Below are 24,377 nucleotides of genomic sequence, written 5' to 3' on the forward strand. Positions count from 1 at the left end.
TGCAGCCCAACTTGGGAGGTCTCCCGACTTCCGGCCCTTGTCCGTAAGGCCCCCAGAAGGGCGGGGCTGGGGCGGAGCTGCAGGTCTTCGCGCTTTTCGGTTCGCACTTGGGGGCGGGCTCAGCGGCGGAAGTAACGCCGCTGGCTCAGCTCCTTCCGCTCGGAGGAGCTGGCTGGGCGGTGGAGCGGGACTGCAGCTGGGCAGGAAGAGTGGGGGCCGTGCTGACATGGAGCAGGTGGGTCCTGAGCTGTCGCTGGAACTGGTTTGGTAGTACGAAGACTGTCTCTTGCCGGCGGATCTCGCTGCCCTGCCGGGTGTCGGTCTTCGGTTCGGTCCGACCTTCCCACGCCCCTCGTGCTCGGGGTTCCACCCCCTTCTGCCTCGCGGCTCCCGCGCAGGGTTGGGAGGGGTGGGTGTCTCCGGCGTTATCTTCGGGGTTTTCAGTCACCCAATAAGGCCCCGGAGGACGTTCGGGGTCGTTTTCTAAACCCTCCCACTTAACCGTAAGAGGAGAGACGAGGGGTCTTTATCTGAGTATTAGGGGCCGGGGGTGGGTGTAGGAAGAAATCGGAATCTGAGAATGAGGAGAAACATTTATACTTCCCGATAGTCTGCGTTTCATTGTCATCAGCTGTTTTTCCCCAACTTCCTTTGGAAACATCCACGCATAACTTCCTAATGATACCAGAAGTGCCCTTTAAACTCTTGAGTTCTCAGAGGTCCACAATACCATTGGCTCTCATTCCACACATGCTCCCACCCCTTGACTTCCCCTACATTTCCTGATTTTCTCCCTTACCGCTCTGCTCTGACGGAGGTCTGAAGTACCGACCGCTTCACATTCTCGCCCACCCGCTCGCTTTGTACACTGATCCTGGATGGTCTCATCCGCTCTTGTAGCTTCAGGCTCATATCCGCTGCATACCCAGGTCCACATCTCCAGCACCAGATTGGTTGGCTGTTAAGCTGCCGGTGGGACATTTCCACTTTTTTTTTTGTCTTTTTGAGACAGGGTCTCCTTGTAGCCCCAGCTGCCCTGGAACTCACTATGTAGACCAGGCTGGCCTTAAACTCACAAAGATCCGCGTGCCTTTGCCTCCCAAGTGCTGGGATTAAAGGGAGCGCCACCACACCTGGCCCTTTATTTATTATTTTTATTGTATGTGTATGAGTGTATTGCCTGCACGTATGTACGTTCACCCACGTTGTGCAGTGCCTGCGGAGGTCAGAAGAGAGTGTTCCCTTGGAACTGGAATTATGGATGTTAGCCCCCTCGTGTGTCCTGGGAATCAAACCTGGGTCCTCTGCAAAAGTAGCCAGTGCTCTTAGGGTTGAACCTTCCTTCCAGCCCCAGTGTACGCCTTAGTTTCAATAGTGTGAATCTGTAGGACATGGCTTGTTCACGTCTTGCTCTTCTCTGCACCCTCCAGGTCTTCTCTGATCTGCTGGGCTTCCTTCCACTTGTCCCTCAGTGCCCTATTCATACAGCGCCATATCCACATCATCTCCCTCTGCCTCTCAAGGCTAAATGTTCCTTTTTGTCCTCTGAGCACTCGATGCTGAGAATATAGACCCCTACAGCAGACTGCCTGGACTCTTGTTACTGTTTTGTGACCATGGTGAAGTCAGGGCCTTACTTTCCTTATTTGGAAAATAGATATAGAACTGTTCCTATCTTGTAGAGTTGTTGTGACAATTAAGAGAAATAGTGAATGCAGAGCATAGCACTGCCAGGCACATGAGTGCCCAAGTATGTGTTGGTTAGTTAGTTATCACTTACGTAACTAGTCTAGCTCACTGGTTATGACTTTTAATTTCATAAGCCACTTGAGGAAGATTGGTATGGCTTACTTCTTATTCTCTCCCAGGGCTCTAAAGCCTGGTTCTTTGTCAGGAAATGAAATCTTGGAGTTTATAAAAGGCACTAAGGGACAGGATCTGGATTTACTGAGTACGATCCAGGTTTTTGGGTATGATCTCCAGCACTGTAAATAAGTGGGGGGAAGGAGTGGAGGTTACCTGGGGATTTAGTTAAGTAGTAGAAATTTGTTTTGCATGTATGAGACCCTGGGTTCCTTCCCCAGCACAAACAAGCAAACAAAGAAAAACACAAACCAGACTTGATTCAGTCTGCTCAGGAAGATGAAATGGGTAAATGTTACAAGGTAAGTATTAATTCTGTCTAGAGGAATAGACAAGGAGCTCTGGAACCTGGTGGAGGGAAAGGCCACATGCTGCTTCTCAGATATGCTGACAGTGAGGGAAGGACCTTAAAGCAAAGAGGATGCATTTACTAGAGACCAGAGTGGGCTCAGAGAAAGGAAAGCTGGGTCCTCTTCTGTGGAGTGATTCCTTTCCACTGTTGGCCATGAGGAAGTATCCCCCTGGCTAAAGAGTAAGAGGGGAGATCTGGAGCTCTGGTGTTTGGGGCTAGGCCCCTAGGGTGGGGTCATTGCATATGTCTTTGGGCCAGGCTCTGCTTTAGACCAGTGTATGGACCTTGGTCGCTGTTCTTTTGCTGTCCAGGAATGCCCATCCCCCTTGTCTACACCTGATAGATGCTGATTCTTCTAGGCTTAGGTCAGATGACCCCTCCTCCCTGTGGCTTCCCTGACCTGTCCACCACAACTGTGGTCAGATGCTTTCTTCTCTGGGAGATATAGGCCCTTGTTTATTCCACTCTGAAAATGCTGATCACATCAGGACAGCATGGAATTATCTGTCAGGCATCCTCATGAGACCTAGCCACCCTGATGGACCTAGCAGGGTCCTGTGGGTGCAGGAACTAGCCAGTGTTTGGCACACTGTGGGTTCCTGACCCTGTGCTGCTGTCAGTTGAGTGCTTGTACACCTAGGCTCACTGGAGGACTACACTGTGGGAAAGAGCAAAAATCTGCTTGTTGGTTGAGATTAGTTGAGCCTTGGGGGAGGTAGGTTCAAGGTCACTCAGTAAAGATTTAAAGACTTGTCCCCTAACTTCAGATCCATAGCTATGGCCCAGAAACTGTCTCTATCCCAGCCTCCAAGAGAGCAGCTGCCACATCAGTGGGACAGAAGACAAGGAGAGCATGCCATCTGGCTAGTTGTGTTGCTCCTCTAAACATTTTCTGGCTGAGATGAGGCTAATTAAGGCTTTTATCTGCTCAGGGCTGGGGGTAGGAGGAGCCCATGTTAACAGGACTTTCCTTTGGAGGGCTGCTGACTTTCAGCCCTTTCCAGACTGATCTTGGGAACTTGACTTCCTCAGACTCAAGTTTTACTCAATATTACTAAGGGGTGAGGTGGGTCCTGACTCACCAGCCCCTGAGTAGGCCAGCAGTCATGGGGTCATCGAAATGGCATGGCAAAGTAGGCAGGCTAAGCAGATCTGATCCATGTAGTTGGGCTTACCAGTTATTACTTGGTCAAAAAGCCCCTTCCAGGGAGCAGTAGGGGTAAAGAAGCTAGTTTCTGAGTTAGCCTAACTTTCCTCCTCTTCCTGAAGGAAAGGAGAAATGGAGTCTACTTTGACTTCACAGTCTTGTAGCTGCTGTTATGCTCTCTTAAACTTCTGCTTCCACAGGGTTGGGGAACTTCGAGTCCTCTGTGAGTGTGTGGTTAGGGTGCAGTAGGTCAGCTGCTCCCAGGCTGAGGACAGGGGTCACTGAATCCTGAATATAGAAGAACCCAGCAAGAACCTTCCCTGTTTAATCCCCTGAGACCAGAGCCCTCCCGTCTGGCAGGCCAACTAGACCTTCTGTTTGGGCATAGTGCTCTGCTGCATCTGCCTGGCCCAGGGCCCTGTGCCTCATGCTGGGGAGTTGTAGAGGTAGCTGCCATTAATTAAGCACAGACACCATTCAGGTAGAATTTCTAGTTCTTTTAAACTTTGTGAAATGGACATTCTCTAATCTTCATTTTACAGAGAAGGAAACTGGGGGCGAGAGAGACTCATGATGTGGTCAAAGGCACACAGCCTAATAAGGAGTAGCCTTGGGCTTTTTGAGTCCTGGCCAGAGCTGACCCCATACCTCTCCCCAGTTCCAGAGCAGATCTTACACATCAACAGAACTAACTAACTTAACAGATAAGTGTCCTGTGACCTGGCACTACTACCTGGACCTCAAGGGATCAGTGTAATGACTCCAAGGCTCAGATCTAGCTAGGAGATAAGGGAGGTGCTGAACCAGAGGCCTGAGGTCAGGGGAACCTGGAGGCCAGGAGAAAGCTTTGCCTAGGAGGTGGTGACATTTGGACTAGTCTCAGAAGGGCCTTAGTTCTCCACCAGTGGAGGAGGTTGTCTGGAATGCGGAACCAGGGAACCTACTATGCTGTGGCTAGGATGAGCACATGGTCATAGTCATGGGGATATCAAACCCCATGGCCGGAGAGGTGTGCCAGGTCCTTTCCCCTTTTCAATGCTCCTTATCCAAGGAACCATCTCCTTGCACTGTCTTAGGGCAGTCATCCTTCATGTAGGTGCCCAGGAAGCCAGTTCCCCTTGTCTGCCTTGGAGCGACTACCTAGGCTCTGAGCAGGGCAGGACAGCAAAGACAAAATGCAGCTTCAGGAGGGCTGCCTTGAGAGCCAGGTATGGGTGTCCCTGTGTACCACTGCACATGTTGGAGAGGGAGGGCTGCAGGTAATCATTTTCACGTGATTACTGAACGTCTGTGAGCTTGGCATGCTCCTGGTACTGGGCACATAGTAGTGAGCAAGGCGCAGGATTCTATGCACTTGTGGAGTTTAACTTTCAGTGAGAGAAGATGTCAGGAAACGCAGACCAGAAAATAAGGTTAAAGTAACAAGGACTGTAAACAGTAGGAAAGCAAAGGAAAGGAAAGCGGGCTCAGGAACATTCTCTCCTCAAGAATGTTTGTGTAGAAACTGGAATGGAGTGAGCGGACTGCAGTGTAAGGGCTCTGAAGTGGAACATGGTGAAGTGAATGTGTCAAAGGACAGCAAGGAACTAATGTGGCTGGAGTGGAGAGTTGAAGGGAAGAGACGAAGGAAGGAGGAGGTTCTATGGGCCATAGTGGGGACTTTGGCTTTTACTTCGGGTGTGCTGGAAACCACTGAAGAATTGAGGCATTCAGGAGATGTGGTATGACTTAATAGGATTCCTGTGGTTGCTATGTTGAGGGTAGACTTGGGTCAGGGACAAAGAGCTACAGCTGGTGAGAAATGGCTCAGGTAGGGTGACACGGAGGTAGTTAACAGTGGTGATGCTGGCTGGATTTGAAGGTTTGTTGGTGGTTTGGATGTGGTAGGATGGCACGTGAACTTCCCAGCAAAGACTGGATAACTTCTGATCTTGTTGGGGATTCTAGACACCTTTGCCTCCCAGCCAGGTTCCTATGTTTAGCAGGTCATAGTCCAGTGGGGAAGACCCCTGGGGTAACTGTGGGCAAGCCTCAGAACATCATCAGTCTCCCCTTTCCTGTGTTGTGGTTATCCTAAGGTCCTGGTAGGGTGTGTGATGAGTGAAGGAGAGCGTATGTGCAGGGTATACTGCCAGTCAGGTTTGCTGCTTCTGTGCTTGCCTGCCTGGATGGCACACAGGCCAGGGCTGATCTGTTGCACACCCAAAGCTTGGCTCCCACCCGGCCACTTATTCTCCTTTAACTGGGGCATAAATGGGCTGTTTTGTTCAGACACCTAGCCCTGGCTGGAAGCCACCTCCTGAGAAAATCAACCCCCCACCGCTTTCTTCCTCTGGAGAAGAGGCAGGAATACCAGCTGACCTTCACTCACATGGCTGCCACCACGTCAAGGATGTTGTAGGTCATCATAGTGAATGCATCACTTACTCCTTGAGGAGGTACTGTTGTTGGTCCCATTTTACAGAAGAGTGAGACTGACTCAGAGAGACGAAGCTCCCCAGATGGGAATCTAGGACTTGACCCTTCTTTCAGCTAGGAGTATAGTTCTTGTCTGGCTTCTCTGTTCCTCCTGCTTTGTACTGAGTTAGGGACCCTCTGAACAGCCCTCATGGCCTTTCATAGTAGTTGTGTTTCCTGAGGGACACAGAGCCTCCCAGGGTGATTTGCCTGTTTTTTTCTCAGCCTCAGGGAGGACTTGGAGTTCTTGCAGAATCTACATTGGTTAGAAATGTGACCCTTCTAGATAGTGGTGACATTTGTCCCCTTGCCCCTGAGTCACATAGCATAGCTCTCTGAGACAAATTCTGGCATCTAGCCCAGCCCTCCACATGAAGTTGAGGGTGGGAAAGGGCAAGAAGAACAGGCAGCAGGCATGTCTCAGTCCAGGCACTTCTGTCCCCTTGGCACTGCCAAGCAGCCAAGGCCAAAATAGGTATCCCCTGTCTGCAGGTACAGTACTGGAGGCTTGCCTAGCCAGTAAATCACATGGTTCATGGCACGCACTTGTCTTGGCCAGGAAGTGTTCACTGGGAGTCCTCAGGTCTGTGGAGCTGTAGGCAGGTGACCAGGGAAGAGGGCTGACAAGAGCCCTGTTTGTGCCCCTGCCACCTAAGGCCTGTAAAAATCATGAACTGGAGTGGGAAGGATGGCAGATAGGAGGGGCTTGTGTCTCAGAGCAGTCCTGGCATGCTAAGGACCTCGTCAGGGAGCCAGGACAGACCCTCAACTTCTGCCCCTACCTAGGAATCCACCTCTGCTTGGAGCTGGAAACAGTGGACCCTTTTTATGACCAGGAAACCAAAGTGAGGGGCTTGGGGACTTGCTCTCTGTCATCTAGCAGGTTGACTGTAGTGCAGCTTGAACCCAGGCCTGTCATTCCATGTCGCTGCAGTGAGCATATCTGCCATATAGCTGCAGCAAACATATTCTCCACACAGCACCAGCAAGCCCTCTGTTTCTCTGCTACGTGTGTGCCTCAACTGCTGACCAAGCTCTTGCCCCCCTCTCTTCTGACACTTATACAGATAGCGTCCCTGTGAGGTAGGAATTCAGATGCGTCCAGTGTTTGTGGAAGCTAAGCTGCTAAAGTTTGGAGAGAATGGGACAGAGCAGGATGGGCAGGAAAGCAAGGAAAGATTGGTATGTGTGATAAAATATATGACATAAAATTTGCCATCTTAACATTTAAATGTATAGTCTAGGTGCACTAAGTATATTTTTGCCTTAAAAAAATACAGCTTAGGGGCTGGAGAAATGACTCAGTGATTAAGAGGACTTGCTGCTCTCATAGAGAACTGGAGTTTGGTTTCTAGCCCTCATGTTGGTTGGTTCACAACTACCTGTAACTCCAGCTCCAGGTGATCTAACACCCTCTTCTTGCCTTTAAGGGCATTTGCATGTATGTACAGATAAATAATAAAATAAATGTTTAAAAAAATATTGGGAGGCAGACACAGGCGGATCTCCGTGGGTTCAAGGCCAGCCTGGTCTACATAGTGAGTTCCAGGACACCTGGGGCTACAGGGAGATTCTGTCTCAAAAAGACCCCCCCCCCAAAAAACAAAAACAAAAACAAAAAAACCAAACAGAACTAGCATTGTAGCTCAGGCTTTGAACTCTGTCCACAGAGTCTGTTCCATTCCAGTTAGTTAATTAGTGGTGCAAGGTTTTCAGTCCAGGGTGTTGTGCATGTGAGGCAAGTGCTCTGCTACTGAGCAGTCCAGTCCTTTCATCTGCCATTTCCAGAGTCTGTTGCCCAACTCAACATTCCCACTGCAAGTGGGGCTCCTAGTGTCTTGGAGGCCAGTAAGAGAAAGCCTGGTAAGGGGGTAAGACTTCACGTGGTCCCTTTGTCCTTGCCTCAGGAGCCACAGAACTTGACCCATTGTATCCACACACCTGCCTTGCCTCCCCCCACCTCCTTTCTTTGAAGCTCTTCCAACCTAGGACTGGTGGCAGAACTGATTCCCTCCCTCCCCTCCTTGCCTCCTTCCCACTCTCTCCAAGCCTTAGCAGCTCAGCTTCCACAAGCACACAAGTGTCAAGTCTGCAGCCATCCCAGGTGGACTGTTTCTTCACACCACATGTGCTGTTCCCCTCTTGACACCTCTCAAGGCGCTTGAGAGAGACCAGCGACAGCAGGCAGTGGGCTTGGTGGGGAGTGCTGTTCCCAGGGTCTGGGTGTCAATCCACTCTTCCCAGCCCTGTAGTGCTCATTTCTGCCTCCTGCGTCGTAAAGGTGGGTGTTCAGCAGTGCACTGCTGCTGCCAGCCTCTGCCTCTGCTGAACAAGTGCTTGGGGGACTCTTCAGGGAAGGTCCAGGTGAAGGTGGTTTTCACAGTGGACCCAAAGGTGATCTAGCCTTTTAAAGTGACCTGAGTGATCTGGGCTCCATGCTGTGTCAGGCAGGCTTCTGGGGTGATGCTGGAACTGAAGTCTGATTTATAGTCCTCTACCACAACCTTCACCCACTGTGGTTTGTTTTTTGTTTTTTGTAGGTTGGGGATAGAACCCAAGGCCTTGTGCATGCTAAGTATGCACCCTCTACTACTCAGCTCTACGCTGGCCCCAGAAATCTGGTTTATAACTTTATTTTTAAGTTTAATTTTTTAAATATTCTATTTTTTTTTTAATGTGTATGAGTGTATAGCCTGCATGTATGTTAAGTGCACCCTTGTCATGCAATGCCTGAGAAAGTCAGAAGAGGATGTCATATCCCCTGGAACTGGAGTTACAAACAGTTGTTAACCACCATGTGGGTCCTGGGAATCAAACCACTGACCCATCTCTCCAGCCCCTTATCTGTCTGTCTGTCTGTCTGTCTGTCTATCTATCTAATCTAATCTATCTAATCTATCATCTATTTATTTATTTATTTATATAATTTATTCATTCATTCATTCATTATTATTATTTCTTCCTCTGGAGGAAAAGGCAGATCTCTGAGATCAAGGCCAGCCTGATCTCCATAGCGAGTTCCAGACCAGCTGGGGCTACAGGAAGACCCCATCTCAAAAAGACCAAAAAAAAAGTTTGCCCCAGCTTGCCCACAGTGCTCTAGCTCTCTGTGGATGCAGAACTGCTTTTGTGAGGAGGGTGAGGCAGAGCTCCCTTCCTCTGGCTCTTGGCCGGTGCCCACCCCATACCTTCCTCTAAGCTTCCATGCTTCGTTCCCACACCCTGGCATCATCTTCAGCTCTCCCAGGCTCCCCAACACCTCAGCCCCATCCATGTGTCTCTCTTCAACAGGGATGTCTGGGCATGTGGGCATCAATACAGTTGCCACTCTAAGTGTGTCTCTCACCCAAGCTGCTGCCACCCAAGTCCTGTGCCCAGGGAGGGAGGGGAAACCCAGGGGAAAAGGCGGGCAGACCGAGGAGCAGACTGGAGTAGAGACCTAGAAGTCAGATAGGCAAAAAGAGGAGCAGAGAAATAAAAGATGTGGGGGCGGGGGTGGGGGTGGGGATGGGGAGAGGAGAAGCACATACAGCCAGGAAGGTGCAGAGAGCGGCTTCTAAGTGGGAGAGAGATGTGAGGAAGACCCAGGCAGACAGTGCCTCCTGTGGGCAAACAGGCATTCTCATGCATTCTCATGCATCACTGATAGGAATGCCAACTGCCAAGGGAATTTGGCAATGCCTAACAAAATACACATGCAGTATAACCCGTCAATAGTACTTCTAGGGACCTAGCCTGAAGATATGTTCTCAACAATGTGAAAATGTAAACACAGCACATAATTTATTGCAGTGTTTTTGTAATTACAAATATAAATGTTGGTTCAAGTCAGGCGTGGTGGCACACACCTTTATCTTAGCCCTTGGGAAACAGAGGCAGGGGTAATCTCAGTAAGTTTAAGGGCAACCTGATCTACCTAGCCAAGTTCTAGGCCAACTAGGGCTACATAATGAAACCCTGTCTCAAACACACAAAAAGTTTGTTCATAGGAGATGGATTGAGTCAGTTTATACTTCATCCATCAAATGCAGTACTAGGGTTTGGGGTATAACTTGGCAGTATAGTGCTTGCCAAACATGCACAAAGCCCCGTGTTTAATCCCTAGTACTGGAAGAAATATAAGTATGTAAATAGAGTACCAAGGGTGGGCATGCTGATTTATGCCTGTTAATCCCAGCACCTGGGAGATAGGAGTAGAGGATTTTGAGTTTGAGGTCAGCCTGGGTCAGGTAGGGAGACCTTGTCTCAAAAAAAAAAAAAAAAATACCATCAGTTTATAAATGAAGATCTTTTTATAAACTAACCATGGTAGACTGGGCATGTCACTCAGTTGGTAGAGTGCTTGCCTAGCATGCATTAAGCCCCCAATACCATATATACTGGGATTACACCAGTAATCCCAGCAGGTAGAAGCAGGAGGATCAGAAGTTCAAAGTCATCCTTGGCTACATAGTGAGTTCAAGGCAAGCCTTGGATACATGAGACACTGTCTCAAAAACCAAAACAGGGCCAGGGAGATGATTAAGTGGTTAAAGGTGCTTGCTGCTGTTGGGGCTGGAGAGATGGCTCAGTGGTTAAGAGCACTGATTGCTCTTGCAGAAGACCCGGGTTCGATTCCCAGCACCCACATGGCGGCTACGAACCGTCCCTTAACTCCAGTTCCAGGGGAATCTGAAGCCCTCTTCTGAACTCCGCGGCATTGCACGACATGGGTGCACTGACATGCATGCAGGCAATACACTCATACACATAAAATAAAAATAAATAAAAATCGAAGAAAAAAAAGTGCTTGCTGCCAAGGCTTGTGTGCTGTATAGCTTTAGTGTCAACTGACACAGCTGGGTTGAGGGAGCCTCAGTTGGGGAATTGCCTCTATTGGACTGACCTGTGGTCATGTCTGAGGAGCATCTTCTTGATGAGTGATGTGGGTGGGCCCAGCCCACTGTGGGTGGTGCCACCCCTGGTCAGGTGGGACTGTGTTGCATAAGAAAGCAGGCTGAGCAGGGGCTAAGGGAGCAAGCCAGTAAGCAGTGTTCCTCCATGGTCTGTGCTCCAGCTCCTGCCTCCAGGCTCCTGCCCTGAGTTCCTATCTTGGGCTCCCTGATGAACTGTGACCCGGAAGATGTAAGATAAATAAACCCTTTCCTCCCCAAGTTGATAGTGGTCAGAGTGTTTTGTCACAGCAATGGAGAAACAAACTAAGACAGCTTATGATCTGAGTTCAATCCCTGGGGTCCAGATGCAATAGGAGAGAACCAACTCCCGCTAGTTGACCTCTGACCTCCACACTGTGCCATATATGAACCCCCCCCCAGCACATACATACAAGCACACAGAGAAATAAATGTGAAAAAAGAAATGCTTTCTTTAAAAACAAAAGCGAAGCTGGACATGGTGGTTTAATCCCAGCACTAGGGAGGCAGAGGCAGCAAGATCACTGAGATCAAGGCCAGCCTGGTCTGCATAGTGAATTCCAGGCCAGCTGGGAACTTGTCTCAAAAAAAACCAAAAATAAATAAAATAAGCTGGATGTGGTGGCACATGCCATTATTCTCAGCACTTGGGAGTCAGAAGCAGGCAGATCTCTGTGAGTTCCAGGTCAGCTGGGGCTACAAGGAGACCCTGTCTGAAAAAGACCAAAATAAATAAGAAATAAAAACAACAAAAAAATCCCTGATATGGAGTGATCTCCAGGACATACTGTTATGATGAGTGGAAAAAGAAAATACCCCAAAGAGTATCTGTTTAAAACAGAGAGAGAGAGAGAGCATCCATAGTAATTATAGATTTTTTTTTTTTTTTTTTTTTTTTTTGGTCTTTTTGAGACAGGGTCTCCCTATAGCCCCAGCTGTCCTGGAACTCACTATGTAAACCAGGATGGCCTTGAACTCACAGAGATCTGCCTGCCCCTGCCTCCTGAGTGCTGGGATCAAAGGCGTGCACCACCATGCCCGGCTGTAATAATAGATTTTTTTACATGTAAGAAATGATACAAGGGCTGGGAATGGTGGTGCAGTCCTTAAATCCCAGTGCCAGGGAGGCAGAGGCAGAGGCAGGTGGATCTCTGTGAGTTCAAGGCCAGCCTGGCCTAACATAGTTCCAAGCCAGCTAGGGCTACTGAGAGACCCTGTCTCAAAAAAGACCAAAAAAAAAAAAAAATCTGTCCACTTGTACCGAAGAAATACAGGAAGTAGTGGGCAGTGACACATGTCTGTAATCTCAGCACTTGGTAGAGCCAGGAGGATTAGAAGTTCAAGGTCATCCTTGGCTATATAGGGAGTTTGAGGCCAAGCTGGGCTCAAAAGAGATCCTGTCTCAAAAACAAAACAAACATAAAACAAAGAATAGAAAAAAAAATAGAGAAGTGGGGCCTGGAGAGATGGCTCGGTGGTTAAGAGCACTGACTGCTTTTGGAGAGGACCCGGGTTCAATTCCCAGCACCCACATGGCGACTAGAAAGAGCTGAAAGCTTCAGGAGGAGCCTGGCCTTGTCTGCACCTTGATTTGGGATTTTTAGTCTCCCAAAGCTGGGGAGGTAACAGCGTTTCTGGTTTTTCCTTCTTCTTTGTTATGCTGGGGACTGAATCCTTCTTGCACTTGCTAGTCAGGGCTTCTACTTCTGAGCTTCATCTCCACCCCAGATTCCTACAGAGGGTTTAGGTTTTGGGTTTGGGTGACAGGTGAGGGAGGAGTTCAGACAGGATCTTCCTTCACAGTCTTCCTGCTTCACCTGGGATTAGTAGGCATGTGTCACTGTTCACAGTGGATTTCTGTTTTATACACGTAGGACTGAGGATGGAGCTCAGTTGGTAGAGTGCTTATGCCTAGTATACACAAAACCCTGAGTTCATTCCCCAGCACTGCATAAACCAGACAAAGTGGCACATACCTTAATCCCAGCACTCATGTGGTGGCAGGATTAGAAGTTGGTTGAGATCCATCCTTGGCTGCATAGCCCTGGGTTACATGAGACCCTCTCTCAGAACAAGTAAGCAAACAAATGTCTGGGGGAGAGGTAAAAAGTAAGAAAAAAATCCATATGGATTCTAAGCTACTCTGGGCTATACAATGAGATCATGTCAACAAAAATACAGGTAGAAAATTATAAAAGAGACAGGAGAGATGAAGATAGAGAACGGAGACAGGTCAGGCAGGACACAGAACTGTTTGAGACAGGAAAGTGTCACCAACCCTGGAGCTGGGTGCGGGTGCGTCATAGTGAGGGATGTGCTGAGCCTGCAATCTGGCATCTAAGCTGTGGGGATTCCCATTACTCCTGGCCTGTCATATCCCCTCTACTGATGACTTTCTTCTGGAGCTGAGCCCAGCTCAGAACTCTCCAGATGAACACGTATTGGGGATTTGTGGAGGTGGAAGTGGGTAATTAGGCTGGTGCCCCAGCTTCTGCTGAGAACAGTTCACGTCTGTTCACAGGGTTTACACAGAGGCAGAGGACTAGACCTTCTGCTGATGACAAACTGGGTCCCCTCTGAGACCTGAAGATTAAGGGTTCAGGAAATTGATAGCCGAAAGAGCGAATCCGGAAGAAGGGGCGCTCAATCCAGTCTTTGAGAATCAGGAACAGATATCTAGGGCTCCCCCTCCAGCAGCTCAGGCTCACCATGCTAGTCTATTGATGCATGCTGGAGTTGGCTCCTCTCTTCCCCCCAAAAGGCTTTCCTTTCACCCAAGGGACAATGCTTGGATCTAGCAGATGGGTGGACCAGGGAAGGAACCCTAGGCATAGGGCCTACATGACAGGAAAGGACTCTGAGGCTCATTTTGTCTTCAGGGTTCAGAGTGCCTGTAGTTGTACAGGATGTTCAGGACTGGATAAGTGCATTCTCCTTGGTGATAGATAAAAAGTAGCCCTATGGCGAATAGGGTTGATCAGGAGAAAGCAGAGTTTATTAGCAAAGGAACACATGGGACAGATTCCCTTCTGGGCAGGGAAAATGTCTGCCCTGGGTCCTGAGCTGTAGTCTTTTTAAGGGGGGGGTAGGCTTCTGCTTCCTGCAGAAGGCGGAAAGATTTTTTTTTTTTAAGGTTGGATGGAGGGAAGCCAGAGAGCAGGACTGTTAAAACCTGTTCTTTTTAGAGCTCAAAGGGGAAGCCTGCTGTGTTGGCCAAACAGTGGAGAAAGTGCTTCTCTTGACTTCAAAGACCAAGGTGCTTATCAGCTCGGTTCCCTTTTCTCAGGAGCATGAGAAGTCCTTGAGATCCTATTGGTGAGGGGGCGGGGCTATCTGAACCTTAACACTTGGACCCTTGGTTATCTTACCTGTATGAAGATCCACCCTGGCCTGCTGTGGCTGTGGCTGTGTAGACTCTGGGCAACAGCACTGGCAGTGGTGGGTGCTTAGGGTTTGCCCCCCTCTCTGCTGTGCAGCATGCAGCTGAGGGCCAGGAAAACTTCTGGAGCATTTGTTTTATCCAACAGTCAGTTGTGAAGCACCTACTATGTGCCACAATAGTGCCAGGCTCGAGGGAGACAGTAGTAAGCCAAAGCCCTGTGTCCACCTGTAGACATCACTGTCCAGTGAAAGAGTAGAGGGGTGAAGAGATTTCAAATGGCTTGGAGCTCACTGAAGAGAGCAAAGCAGTGCAAGGTGGGAAGTGCCCTGTTGTCTGGGGAAGCTGGGACGGGGTGCTGTGAGGGTATAGTTTTGGGGCTGGAGAAGAAGATTCTAGACCTCCAGCCCCAAAACTCTACCCTCACAGCATCCCGTCCCAGCTTCCTCAGACAACAGGAGGACCAGGTGCTAGGGCCAGAGGTTGGGCAGGACTGCCACATGGACGAACCAGATTGAAGGCCCAAGTTAGAGTGAGAAGGCAGGGGGCAGGGATGTTCCTAATTAAAAGAACACCCCCCTCCCCCCAGGGCCTGGAGAGCCCAGGGAGGGTTGTGAGTGGGGGGAATGGAAGCTTCCTTTGGTTTATTGAAGGTGGGGGTTCATCGATGCTTGGCCTGGTGTGAGGCCATGGGGCTAGAGGGAAGAGGCCAAGATGTTCTGTTCAGGAGGTAGAGACACCGCTCCAGAGTCCCTCCCAGTTGCCATGGATTAAGGGTGGTGGGGCGGGCTAGCTGCTGAGAGGGAATGTGGCTTTGTGCTGGGAAAACAAAGAACAGAGCCTGGGGCCCTCTTCTCCTGGGGGTGGGGGTGGGGGTAGGCCAAAGACTGTTGACCGGAAGGGAGGCTGAACCTCAGCTTGGGCTGGAACAGGCTGTATCTCAGAGGCCAGCCAGTAAGTGCCCCACTGAGGGATTCCAGCACCTTCCAAGGCTAGACCTTGGGGCCCTTGAGCTGCAGGACAGAGCAAGAGGGATGCTCAAGCCCTGCTGGCTTATGGAGCCAGATCCGTGAGGGAATTTGGGTAGAGCCATGGACCAGAGATGTTCTGGTGCAATGGGGTGGGGCACCTGGAAGTGGTATGTATGGAAAGAGGCCAACTAAGGTTCCCAGGAGCTCCAGGACCCTGACAGCCACTTCCTCTCCTTCCAGCCCTACCGCTGAGGCCCTACTGTCCCCACTTCAACGTGGGGGCCCACCAGGATGAGCAAACTGCCTGGGGAACTGGCCTGTGACTTGGAGCGCAGCCTGCCGGCGGTGGCCTCCCTGGGTGCCTCACTGACGCAGAGCCAGAGCTTCTCATCACATTTCATCCCACCACCTCGAGAGAAGCGCCGAGCCATCTCTGATGTGCGCCGCACCTTCTGCCTCTTTGTCACCTTCGACCTGCTCTTCATCTCCCTCCTCTGGATCATCGAGTTGAATGTGAGTGGGGGCCGTGTTAAGGGTCCCCTGGTTCTTGGTTCACCCACTTGCTACATGGGGTTACCTCAGTCATTGGTTGTCTGGGTACAGTGAGGAGTGGGAGATAGAACAGTTGTTGGCATCATGGGCTCCATCAGAGGGGTATCATTGCCCAAGGCTCCCCAGGAGGCAGTGGAGGAGGCTGTTTGAACAGGCCTTCCCGGCTTGAGTTGTGCTCTTGGCCTCTGCACCGTACTGCCCCCTAGTGGCAGACTGAGAACAGCGCAGGAGGAGCACCTTTGAGCTGAGGAAATTTTTTGCCAGTCTTCCTGCTGTACTTTGCCCTCTGCCTGAAGTTCATCCATCCATCTATTTATCCAATAAACATGTTTTAAGGCCCTGCTAGTCCCCGGTGCTAAAAGCAGAGGGTACAGCAGGAAGAAAACATAAAATCTCCCAGTATCTGATTTTGGGGAATGTTGCTCAGTGGCCTGGAGATTGAGCTGTGTTCCAGTGCAGTGTCCACGCCCGGACAGTGCTTGGCCACACTCAGGCCTGATCTGACATCATCAGTCCCAAGGCGTGGCTCCTCCCCAGCCTCTTTGTTGATTGTGTGACCTCAGCCCCCAGAGCCTGCCGTATTTTTCATCTGAAGTGTGGGTTTGCTGTCAAACTTATGGATAGCAAGGACCCTTCCTCCAGATCTCAAGCTTGGCCTTTCTTGATAGAAGTGAAGATTTGGGGGCTAGAGAGATGACTCAGCACTTAAGAGCACTGGCTATTCTTACAGAGGACCTGGGTTTGGTTCCCAGTACTCAATGGCAGCTCCAATTCCAGGGGATCCAGTGCTCTCTTCTGTCTTATGTGGGCATTATATGCATGAGTGCACTTACATTTTTGTAGGCAAACACTCATACACACACATAGGCTAAAAATGAATAAAGTAAAAATTTAAAACAAGAAGTTAAGAGCTGGGTGTTGTGGCTCACGCCTTTAATCCCAGCACTCAGGAGGCAGAGACAGGCGGATCTTAGTGAGCCAGCCTAGTCTCCATAGTGAATCCAAGACAGCTGTGGCAACAGGGAGACCCTGTCTCAAAAAGACTGAAAACGAAGTGAAGCGTTTGGGAAAGATCTGGTTGGGGTAAAAAGGACATGTATATTTGACTCTGGGCCTGTTGAGCTGGAGGGAAAGGCAGGACTCTGAGGATTGGTGACTGCCCCTGTGTATGGAAATGAGCCTCACCCTCAGGGAGATACAGGCACCACTGTGGAGGGCCTGGGGCCATGTTGTTGATGAAAGACTGAGGCCCAGCAAGGTTCAGACCCATTGCAGAACTTCTAGGGTCTTAGGCATCTTCCTTTTGAAAGTCCCAACTAACATCCAAGCAAATCCTACACCCACACCCTAATTTAATACGTATTTTATAACTGGAGAAGATCTGGGGAAATGTTGATAATTTTACTTTTTTGAAGTTCTTCGGCTGTCAGTGGTGATTGCTCAGCAGCTGTCATGCATCCTTGAGACTGTGATGGAATCTAATCTATACATTGTTTTCAGATGTAATAAAAAAATGTAGAATACTGGATTTAATTCTTAGTAGAATCAGTATGATATTTCACTTGGCAGTTAATGAAAAATATGTGTGTATCATTTTGAGATAAGGTATGTCTCCCATGCTGGCCTTGAATTCACAGTGATCCTCCTGTCCCAGCCTCTTGAATACTGGTATTACAGGAGTATGGCATAATGCCTTAATTTTTGATTTTTTAGTTTTATTTTCTTATTTTAAACTTAGTATGTATGTGTGTTTATGTATATGTGTGCACATATATGCAGGAGAACATACAAGCACATGTGGAGGATGCACATGCATGTATGTACCTGTATATATAAAGGCCAGAGGTCGACATCAACATCTGGTTATTAGCATCTGAGCCATGGTGTTAAGGGTCTTGGTGAAAATACATGGTGGACTAGGGCAGGGCCTGGAGTGAGCACTGGTCTGCTGACTTTTCATGCTGTCTTCTTGGGCAGCAGTATGATGGATCTCACCCATTAAGCACAAACCTAATTGATCCATTTGCCCCCCCCGCCCCCTCCGCGGGGCTCTGTCTAACACCACTACCTACCGCAGCCCCTATCACCTCATATGGATTGTAGTTGGGAAGATGGAGAACCACAATGCTGGGAGGGAAATGAAATTATACAAGAATCAGTCTCCCAGGACCTGTCTGCCAGGCCTGCCCCTTCCTGAGCAATATAATTGAACACAGTCTGACCCATCTGGGCTGCCTGGGTTCTTAAGGAATAGTGTTGACCTTGGGTCTTACTTAAGTCTCTGGCTAAACTCCTTGCTGCTTCCAGGCCCCTCTGGGTGGCAGCTTGTCATTTCGACTTCTTCTCCAGAGTCTCCCACCTGGCCTTCTCACCATTCTTCAAAGCAAGGGCAGCCTTCAGCTTGGTTCTGCCCACAGAGCTCTTCTTGTCTTCCTCTTCCAGACTAACACTGGCATCAGCAAGAACCTAGAGCAGGAGATCATCCACTACAGCTTTCAGAGCTCCTTCTTTGACATCTTTGTGAGTGACCGTGGGTTCCAAGAGGGAGCAGTGAAACACCTTTGGCTGGGTTCCTTCCTGAACCCCCATTCAGTCTGATGGGAGGAGATTCAGTTCTACTCTTGGGGAGCCCTCAGTCTTCCAAGCTCATAAGTGGGACCCCACCTTCTGAGAATCCCAAGTGTGAACAAGAAGATAGGATACCTGAGCAAGAAGGTCACATGCAAATTGCGCCAAAGGAACGCCGGGCCACTGTTCTCTCCTGAGGCGTGTGTGTCTACATGGGGGTCTGGAGGAGCAGGAGTGGAGGGGTGACTACTCTGCAGCTGGCCCCTGATGTTGTGGTGCCTCACCTACTCCCACCAGGTCCTGGCCTTCTTCCGCTTCTCTGGACTACTCTTGGGCTATGCAGTGCTGCGGCTCCGGCATTGGTGGGTGATTGCGGTAAGATCAGCAATTGCGGTAAGGGCAGCAATGGGCCCTACCTCGGTGGGGGCTGGCGTGAGGGCTAGATGGAGGAGGTCTCACTCCTCAGCCTCTGCCTTCCTGTTGCTCCCCCTCTTCCCCTGCAGATCACCACACTGGTATCCAGTGCATTCCTCATTGTCAAGGTCATCCTATCTGAGGTCAGTGGCTCAGAATCAAGCTGGTCTGATGGGAATTTCACCTAAGGATGGGCTTCTCTTCAGGAAGATTTGGGGTGTCTGCTCCTGCTGTCTAGGTTGGAGAGAGAGGAATCCTGTTCCTTAGTATTTCCAAGGAATCATTTTCACTGTCTCTGCCCACTTAAACCCCTGCTAGCCCAAGGGTTAGTTTTTCTTTTAGCTTAAGACAGGGTCTCAGCCAGGCAAGGTGGCACACACCTTTAATCCCAGTGTTTGGGAGGCCAACCTGGTCTCCATAGTAAATCCAGGCCAGCTGTGGCTACAGGGAAACCCTGTCTCAAAAAGATTTTAAAAAAAAAAAAAAAAAAGGGTCTCATATGGCCTAGGATAACCTTGAACTCTCCCCAGTCTGGGATTCTAGGCATGTATCACCACATTTGATTTATAGTGCTGAGGAACTCAGGGCTTTGTACATGTTAGGCAAGTACTCTACCAACTGAGCTACATCCCAGTCCAAGTCATTCTTTCCTGCTGCCTAAGTTCAGTTTATCCTGCTGTAGATTCGTAATTCATCCTGGAGGCATATGCTAAGACAGGCTCTAAACAACAGGGTATATACCAGTCTGGCTGTCTAGAGCTGGTGGTCCCAGGAGGGGGCTCGGGGTTTGGGGTGACCTCCCCTCCATGGAGTTCAGTGCTCTCTTTCTACCTCAGCTGCTCAGCAAAGGAGCATTTGGCTACCTACTCCCCATTGTGTCCTTTGTCCTGGCCTGGCTGGAGACCTGGTTCCTTGACTTCAAAGTTCTACCCCAGGAGGCTGAAGAGGAGCGATGTGAGTGCTAGGGGATGGATCCTGAGTGGCCCGGGATGTGAGTGTTAGGAGGTAGGGCCTGAGTAGCCTGGATTCAGAGAGGATCACCTCAGCTCCAGGAGAGGGGAGTTGCATGTCTGAGTCAGTCTGAGCCATTTGCCACCTCAGCAACCTCTCTGAGCGGAGGGTGAGCCTAAGGTGGGGGAACTCTGGTTTGATATGACTGCCAATGTCTCCTCCCCCAGGGTATCTTGCTGCGCAAGCTGCTGTTGCCCGAGGACCTCTGTTATTCTCTGGTGCACTGTCTGAGGGCCAGTTCTACTCTCCCCCAGAATCCTTTGCAGGTGAGGGTTGCTGGGTAAGTGAGCTGCCTCAGGGAAAGGCTGTGTGGGGAGCCAGGTAGGCTGGGTCTGTTCTTTCTGTTCCTTCTTTTGGCTCCCTTGGGAAAGCCAACAACCCTCTCCCACACACTTTTAGCCCTCACATTCTTGCACTCATCCCTGAACCCCCACCACCTCCTCTACTCGCTCCCCACCCCTTGTCATTGTCATCTGTACTTGTTTTCTACAGGGTCTGACAATGAATCAGATGAGGAAGTCACCGGGAAGAAAAGTTTCTCTGCCCAGGTATTTGGCTGCCCACCCCCACCCCACCCTTGGAATGGGTCAGGGCTGGGTTCTGCCAGGCTGGTCAGTTTTCCCTACAGAGGGTAGACCTTGGCCTGAGTGCCAGTCAGTGCCTGCTCATTGGAGTGTCTGCCCTACCACTGTCCCATCAGGCCTGTTAGGCTGCCACATGCCTAAGGACACAGGAGTAGCAGCCAACCCCACAGGACACAGGAAGCATGCAGGGCCCAGGGACACCAGCCTGGACCCCACATCCAGCTGAGCCAGGCTCCTCGGGGAGGGATGCGGAACATTGGGCAAGAGAACAGGCCAGGAGTAAGGATGGGTGCAAACCCCAGGCCGACCTCTTCCTGCTCCCTTGGCTAGGAGAGAGAGTACATCCGCCAGGGGAGGGAGGCTACTGCCGTGGTGGATCAGATCTTGGCCCAGGAGGAGAACTGGAAGTTCGAGAAGAATAATGTAAGGAACGCTTTCCTACCAGACCCTCCTGCTTACGGTAGTTTTCACTCCTTTTTCTGAGTTCTGAGAAATGAACCTAAGTGTTGCATGAAATGGAACTGTATTGTAGCCTCAGGGAGGGTGGAGGGGATATGGAACTGGATCTGGCCACAGCCCTGGAGTCAACCACTCGGTAGGAGGCCAGGCTGGACTGGACTTTCTGTCTCCCCATCTTACACAGCCCAGGCTTCACTTCCCTGCTGTTTGGCTCCCTGTGATCCAGGATTTGAAGGGGAAACCAGGCTCTGTGGTGTTTTATTTCATGATCAAAACAACATTATCTAAAAAGATTGCAGAGCTGGGAAAGCAGGGAAACATGCCCGGGTCCTTTTCACTGGCCAGTTCCTCTGGCAGCCCTTGGCAGCTTGGAGGTGTGGTTCTGGTTGGTCACGGTTGCAGCCACATCTGAGCTCCTGTCTTTTAACGTAAGCACAGAGCTGCTCTCCCCACATGGCCTTGTTTGTCAGAAACACCATATTTTAAAGGCTGCTCAGATGTCCCCAGGCTCCTGGAGTGTCCCACCCTGAGCTGCTGGAAACCTGTCCTGCCTGTCACCTGTTCCTGTGCCACCAGCCCCCACCCCCTGCCTGTACCCTCCACCCTCCTCCCTGTCACCCATCTGACCTTATCACAGGAGTATGGGGACACCGTGTACACTATTGAGGTTCCCTTCCATGGCAAGACCTTCGTCCTGAAGGTGAGTGAGTGAAGGGAGTTCCAGAGCCACTTGCTCTGTCTGGGGCTCCAGGAATAGGCCAAGGGTGCCAGTACTAGGTCTCCCTACCAGAGGGAAGGGCTGGGGTGCCCCAACTCCTCTGGTACCACCTAGCCCTGGCCTCCCTATACAGACCTTCCTGCCTTGCCCTGCCGAGCTGGTCTATCAGGAAGTGATCCTGCAGCCTGAGAAGATGGTGCTGTGGAACAAGACAGTGACTGCCTGCCAGGTAAGCCCTCCTGGGCCCTGTCTGCCATCTCTTACCACATGGGTCAGGGTGCAGTCACGCTTCCTGGTGACCATTTTCCCCCAAGGGAAATCCTCTAAGTGGATGCTGCCATAGTTCCACTGAACCAGTGAAAAGACTCAGTGTACTTACCAAATGCCTGGCCCAGGGCCTGCAGGTGGCCATGGCTTTTAGTACAGTGTCCTGGGCAGGGAGGAAGCCAGTGTGAGGTTCCTGAGGTGCCAGGGCCATCTGGGGGGCTTCCCCATACCTCACATCTCCCTGGTGGGTCCTCAGATTCTGCAGCGGGTCGAAGACAGCACCCTCATCTCCTACGATGTGTCATCAGGGGCTGCAGGTGGTGTTGTATCTCCTAGGTGAGTACCCAGGCCCTCTCCTCTCAGCCAGGCCTCCTACATTTGGGGCCTTGTTCTAACCTGCCTTCCCCTAGGGACTTTGTGAATGTCCGGCGCATCGAACGGCGCAGAGACCGATACCTCTCATCCGGCATCGCCACCACACACAATACCAAGCCCCCCACGCACAAATACGTCAGGTAAGCCTGGCCTGCCCCAGGCCATGAACAGCACAGAGTACAGTGTGTGTAGCCAGGGCTTTCCCTGCTGATTCTGAGGCCCTGTTCTGTGCCTTGCCCACCAAGGCCCTATCTATCCCAGCCCTAATCCTACTAATATTCCTGTCTGGGACCATGCTGCTGCCTTCGAGACTAGAGGGTTTGTGTGTGTAGTGGGCAGACATCTGGAATATTGCTGGAAATGAACCAAGGAGCTGGGAGGTAGCACTGAGCTCAGTCCTGAGTTTCCACTTCCTGCCTTGGCAAACATGGGTCTACCTTCCTTCTTCTTTTTGTCCTCTTCCCTTGGCTGAATCTTATCTTTGTGCTGGATGGCATGGAATCCCCTCAGAGGAAGAGGAGTTTAGTGTTCCTGCTGCCAAGAGGGCAGGGCCCAGCATTTCTTGCTGGCTAATCCAGTCTGCAGTGCTGGGGTACTAGGTAGATCTCATATGTCCAAGGGGTGGCTCCAGCAGAAAACACGCTTCAAGAATTTGCAGTTGGGGCCCTGTCTTGGTACTGCTGTGGCCTTGCTAGGTGATGGGCGTGCTTCTTTCCTCTGAGTGCCACTTATCTGTGAAGGAAGCTTAAGCTCAGTGGAAAGGCCATGGGAGGTGAACTGCAGCCTGAGGGCCAGCCGCCTCCCGAGAAGGCTCCCTCTTTTGAACTTGTGCTACCATTCAACTCCCAGAGTTGGATGGGGTGGGGGTAAGAAGTGCCACCCTAGGCTGCAGTCTCATAGCCAGAGCTTACCTTTCACCTCTGGATAGAGTAGATGTGGGCTGGGAAGCTGCCGAGCTCCCTGACACTGGGGTGTATGTTAGCACCAGCAGGCTGGAGTAGGCAGAATCAAGAGTCACAGACTGGGTGGAGGTGGAGACCAGATCTTGGGGCCATGTTCTGTTCAGCAGCCTCTCCATGGTGTCTCTCTCTTTAGGGGAGAGAATGGTCCTGGGGGCTTCATTGTGCTCAAGTCAGCCAGTAACCCTCGAGTCTGCACCTTCATCTGGATTCTTAACACAGATCTCAAGGTGGGATGATGTGGGGGGTGGGGGTTTGCAAGGCAGGCATTGTGGAATGGAAACTTGGTTGCTATGTGACTTTGGCTCACTGCCATGCTCAGGGACCCTTACTTTCAGCCACCTTTACTGGAAGATTGGGGGCAGGGTCCAGATGATCTTCTGGCCCTGAGTTGTGGGAGACATATGACCCCCTTTATTACTCCTGCTTCCTAAGGCCTTGGGAGGGGTGACTGGCTGCCAGCCCAGCCCCACCTGGGTCTGTTTGTGCAGCTGGTGCCAAGACCTGGGTACAGCATGTTCTCCCTCCAGGAGCAAAAAGAAAAGGGGGGCCCGGGTGGATTCCAGAGCTGCACCTGCCCTCTGGCCCAGGGAACCCTGCTAGTGTGAGCTGCAAAGGGGAGACCCTGCTGAGGGCCAGCTGCGGTGTGACTTCTCCCTCTTCCCTAGGGCCGCCTGCCTCGGTACCTTATCCACCAGAGCCTTGCTGCCACCATGTTTGAATTTGCCTTTCACCTGCGACAGCGCATTGGAGAGCTAGGGGCCTGGGCTTGACCATGCTCCCTTGCCACCCTGCAGGCCAGGGTTCTGTCATCATAGCCTCGAGCTGGAAAGAGGGGCTAGTTGGGCTTCCTGCTGCCGGTGAAGTACCACATTCCAAGCAGCAGGTGGCATCTTGGTCCCTAGCTATTGCCCTCCACCAAGCCATACTCTAGAAGCGTGAGCCTGAGCAGTTGTGGCACTTGATCTCTTGACCATCCCCAACTGAAGGAGAGGAGACTGTCCTGCCAGTGTTGACACAACATCACTGCCTTCTAGAGGAGGAGATCGTGCCCCATGCCTTGCTGGAAATCACAGAATTTGGGCTTGGGTAGGACAGGCTGGGCAGCCCATTACCAGTGTGACTGCTAGGATGGTTTTATAGGGTTATTGAAAGGGTCTGTGACCTTTTCCATATGTATTGTGGGAGTATAGGGAGAGGTGGGTTGGTGGGAGCTGGCATTGCATCTCTGCCTCTCTCTATCCTCCCCTTCTCCTAGGGCTTCTTTGGGACCTTTGTAATAATTTGAGCTGATTGAAAACGTGAAATAAAAACAAGAACAAAAATGGCTTTTCCTGCTGTGCAGCCTGGGCCTGGGCCTTACTGGGGGTCTGATCCTCAACAGAAAT

General features: G+C 50.8%; 1 protein-coding gene across 3 annotated transcripts; it reads left to right on the forward strand.

The window, feature by feature from the left end:
- The first annotated feature begins 99 nt into the window (after positions 1–99).
- On the forward strand, positions 100–24,289 carry Stard3 (StAR related lipid transfer domain containing 3). 3 transcript variants are annotated; one of them, XM_008845308.3, is made up of 15 exons: positions 100–235; positions 15,323–15,595; positions 18,077–18,154; positions 18,500–18,595; positions 18,706–18,759; positions 19,453–19,570; positions 19,795–19,893; positions 20,120–20,175; positions 20,542–20,634; positions 21,308–21,370; positions 21,522–21,617; positions 21,912–21,991; positions 22,066–22,170; positions 23,126–23,219; positions 23,658–24,289. In XM_008845308.3, exons 2-15 carry the CDS (start codon positions 15,374–15,376, stop codon positions 23,760–23,762), a joined length of 1,359 nt encoding a protein of 452 aa, XP_008843530.1. In that variant the 5' UTR covers positions 100–235; positions 15,323–15,373; the 3' UTR covers positions 23,763–24,289. The 3 variants fall into 3 exon arrangements, with proteins under 3 accessions (XP_008843530.1, XP_008843532.1, XP_008843531.1); XM_008845310.3 differs by having other exon boundaries at positions 18,500–18,577; XM_008845309.3 differs by lacking the exon at positions 100–235 and adding an exon at positions 15,006–15,065.
- The last annotated feature ends 88 nt before the right edge of the window (positions 24,290–24,377 follow it).

The sequence above is a fragment of the Nannospalax galili genome, unplaced genomic scaffold, assembly GCF_000622305.1.
Source record: "Nannospalax galili isolate Female #2095 unplaced genomic scaffold, S.galili_v1.0 scaffold1382, whole genome shotgun sequence".
Classification (NCBI taxonomy): domain Eukaryota; kingdom Metazoa; phylum Chordata; class Mammalia; order Rodentia; family Spalacidae; genus Nannospalax; species Nannospalax galili.

What these genes read in the sequence shown, in the direction of transcription:
- Stard3 (XM_008845308.3), top strand. Translation starts at nt 15,374, where the DNA reads ATGAGCAAACTGCCTGGGGAACTGGCCTGTGACTTGGAGCGCAGCCTG. An exon ending in CCCACGCACAAATACGTCAG is followed by an intron (nt 22,171 to 23,125) that starts GTAAGCCTGGCC and finishes CTCTCTCTTTAG; the next exon opens with GGGAGAGAATGGTCCTGGGG. An exon ending in TTCTTAACACAGATCTCAAG is followed by an intron (nt 23,220 to 23,657) that starts GTGGGATGATGT and finishes CCTCTTCCCTAG; the next exon opens with GGCCGCCTGCCTCGGTACCT.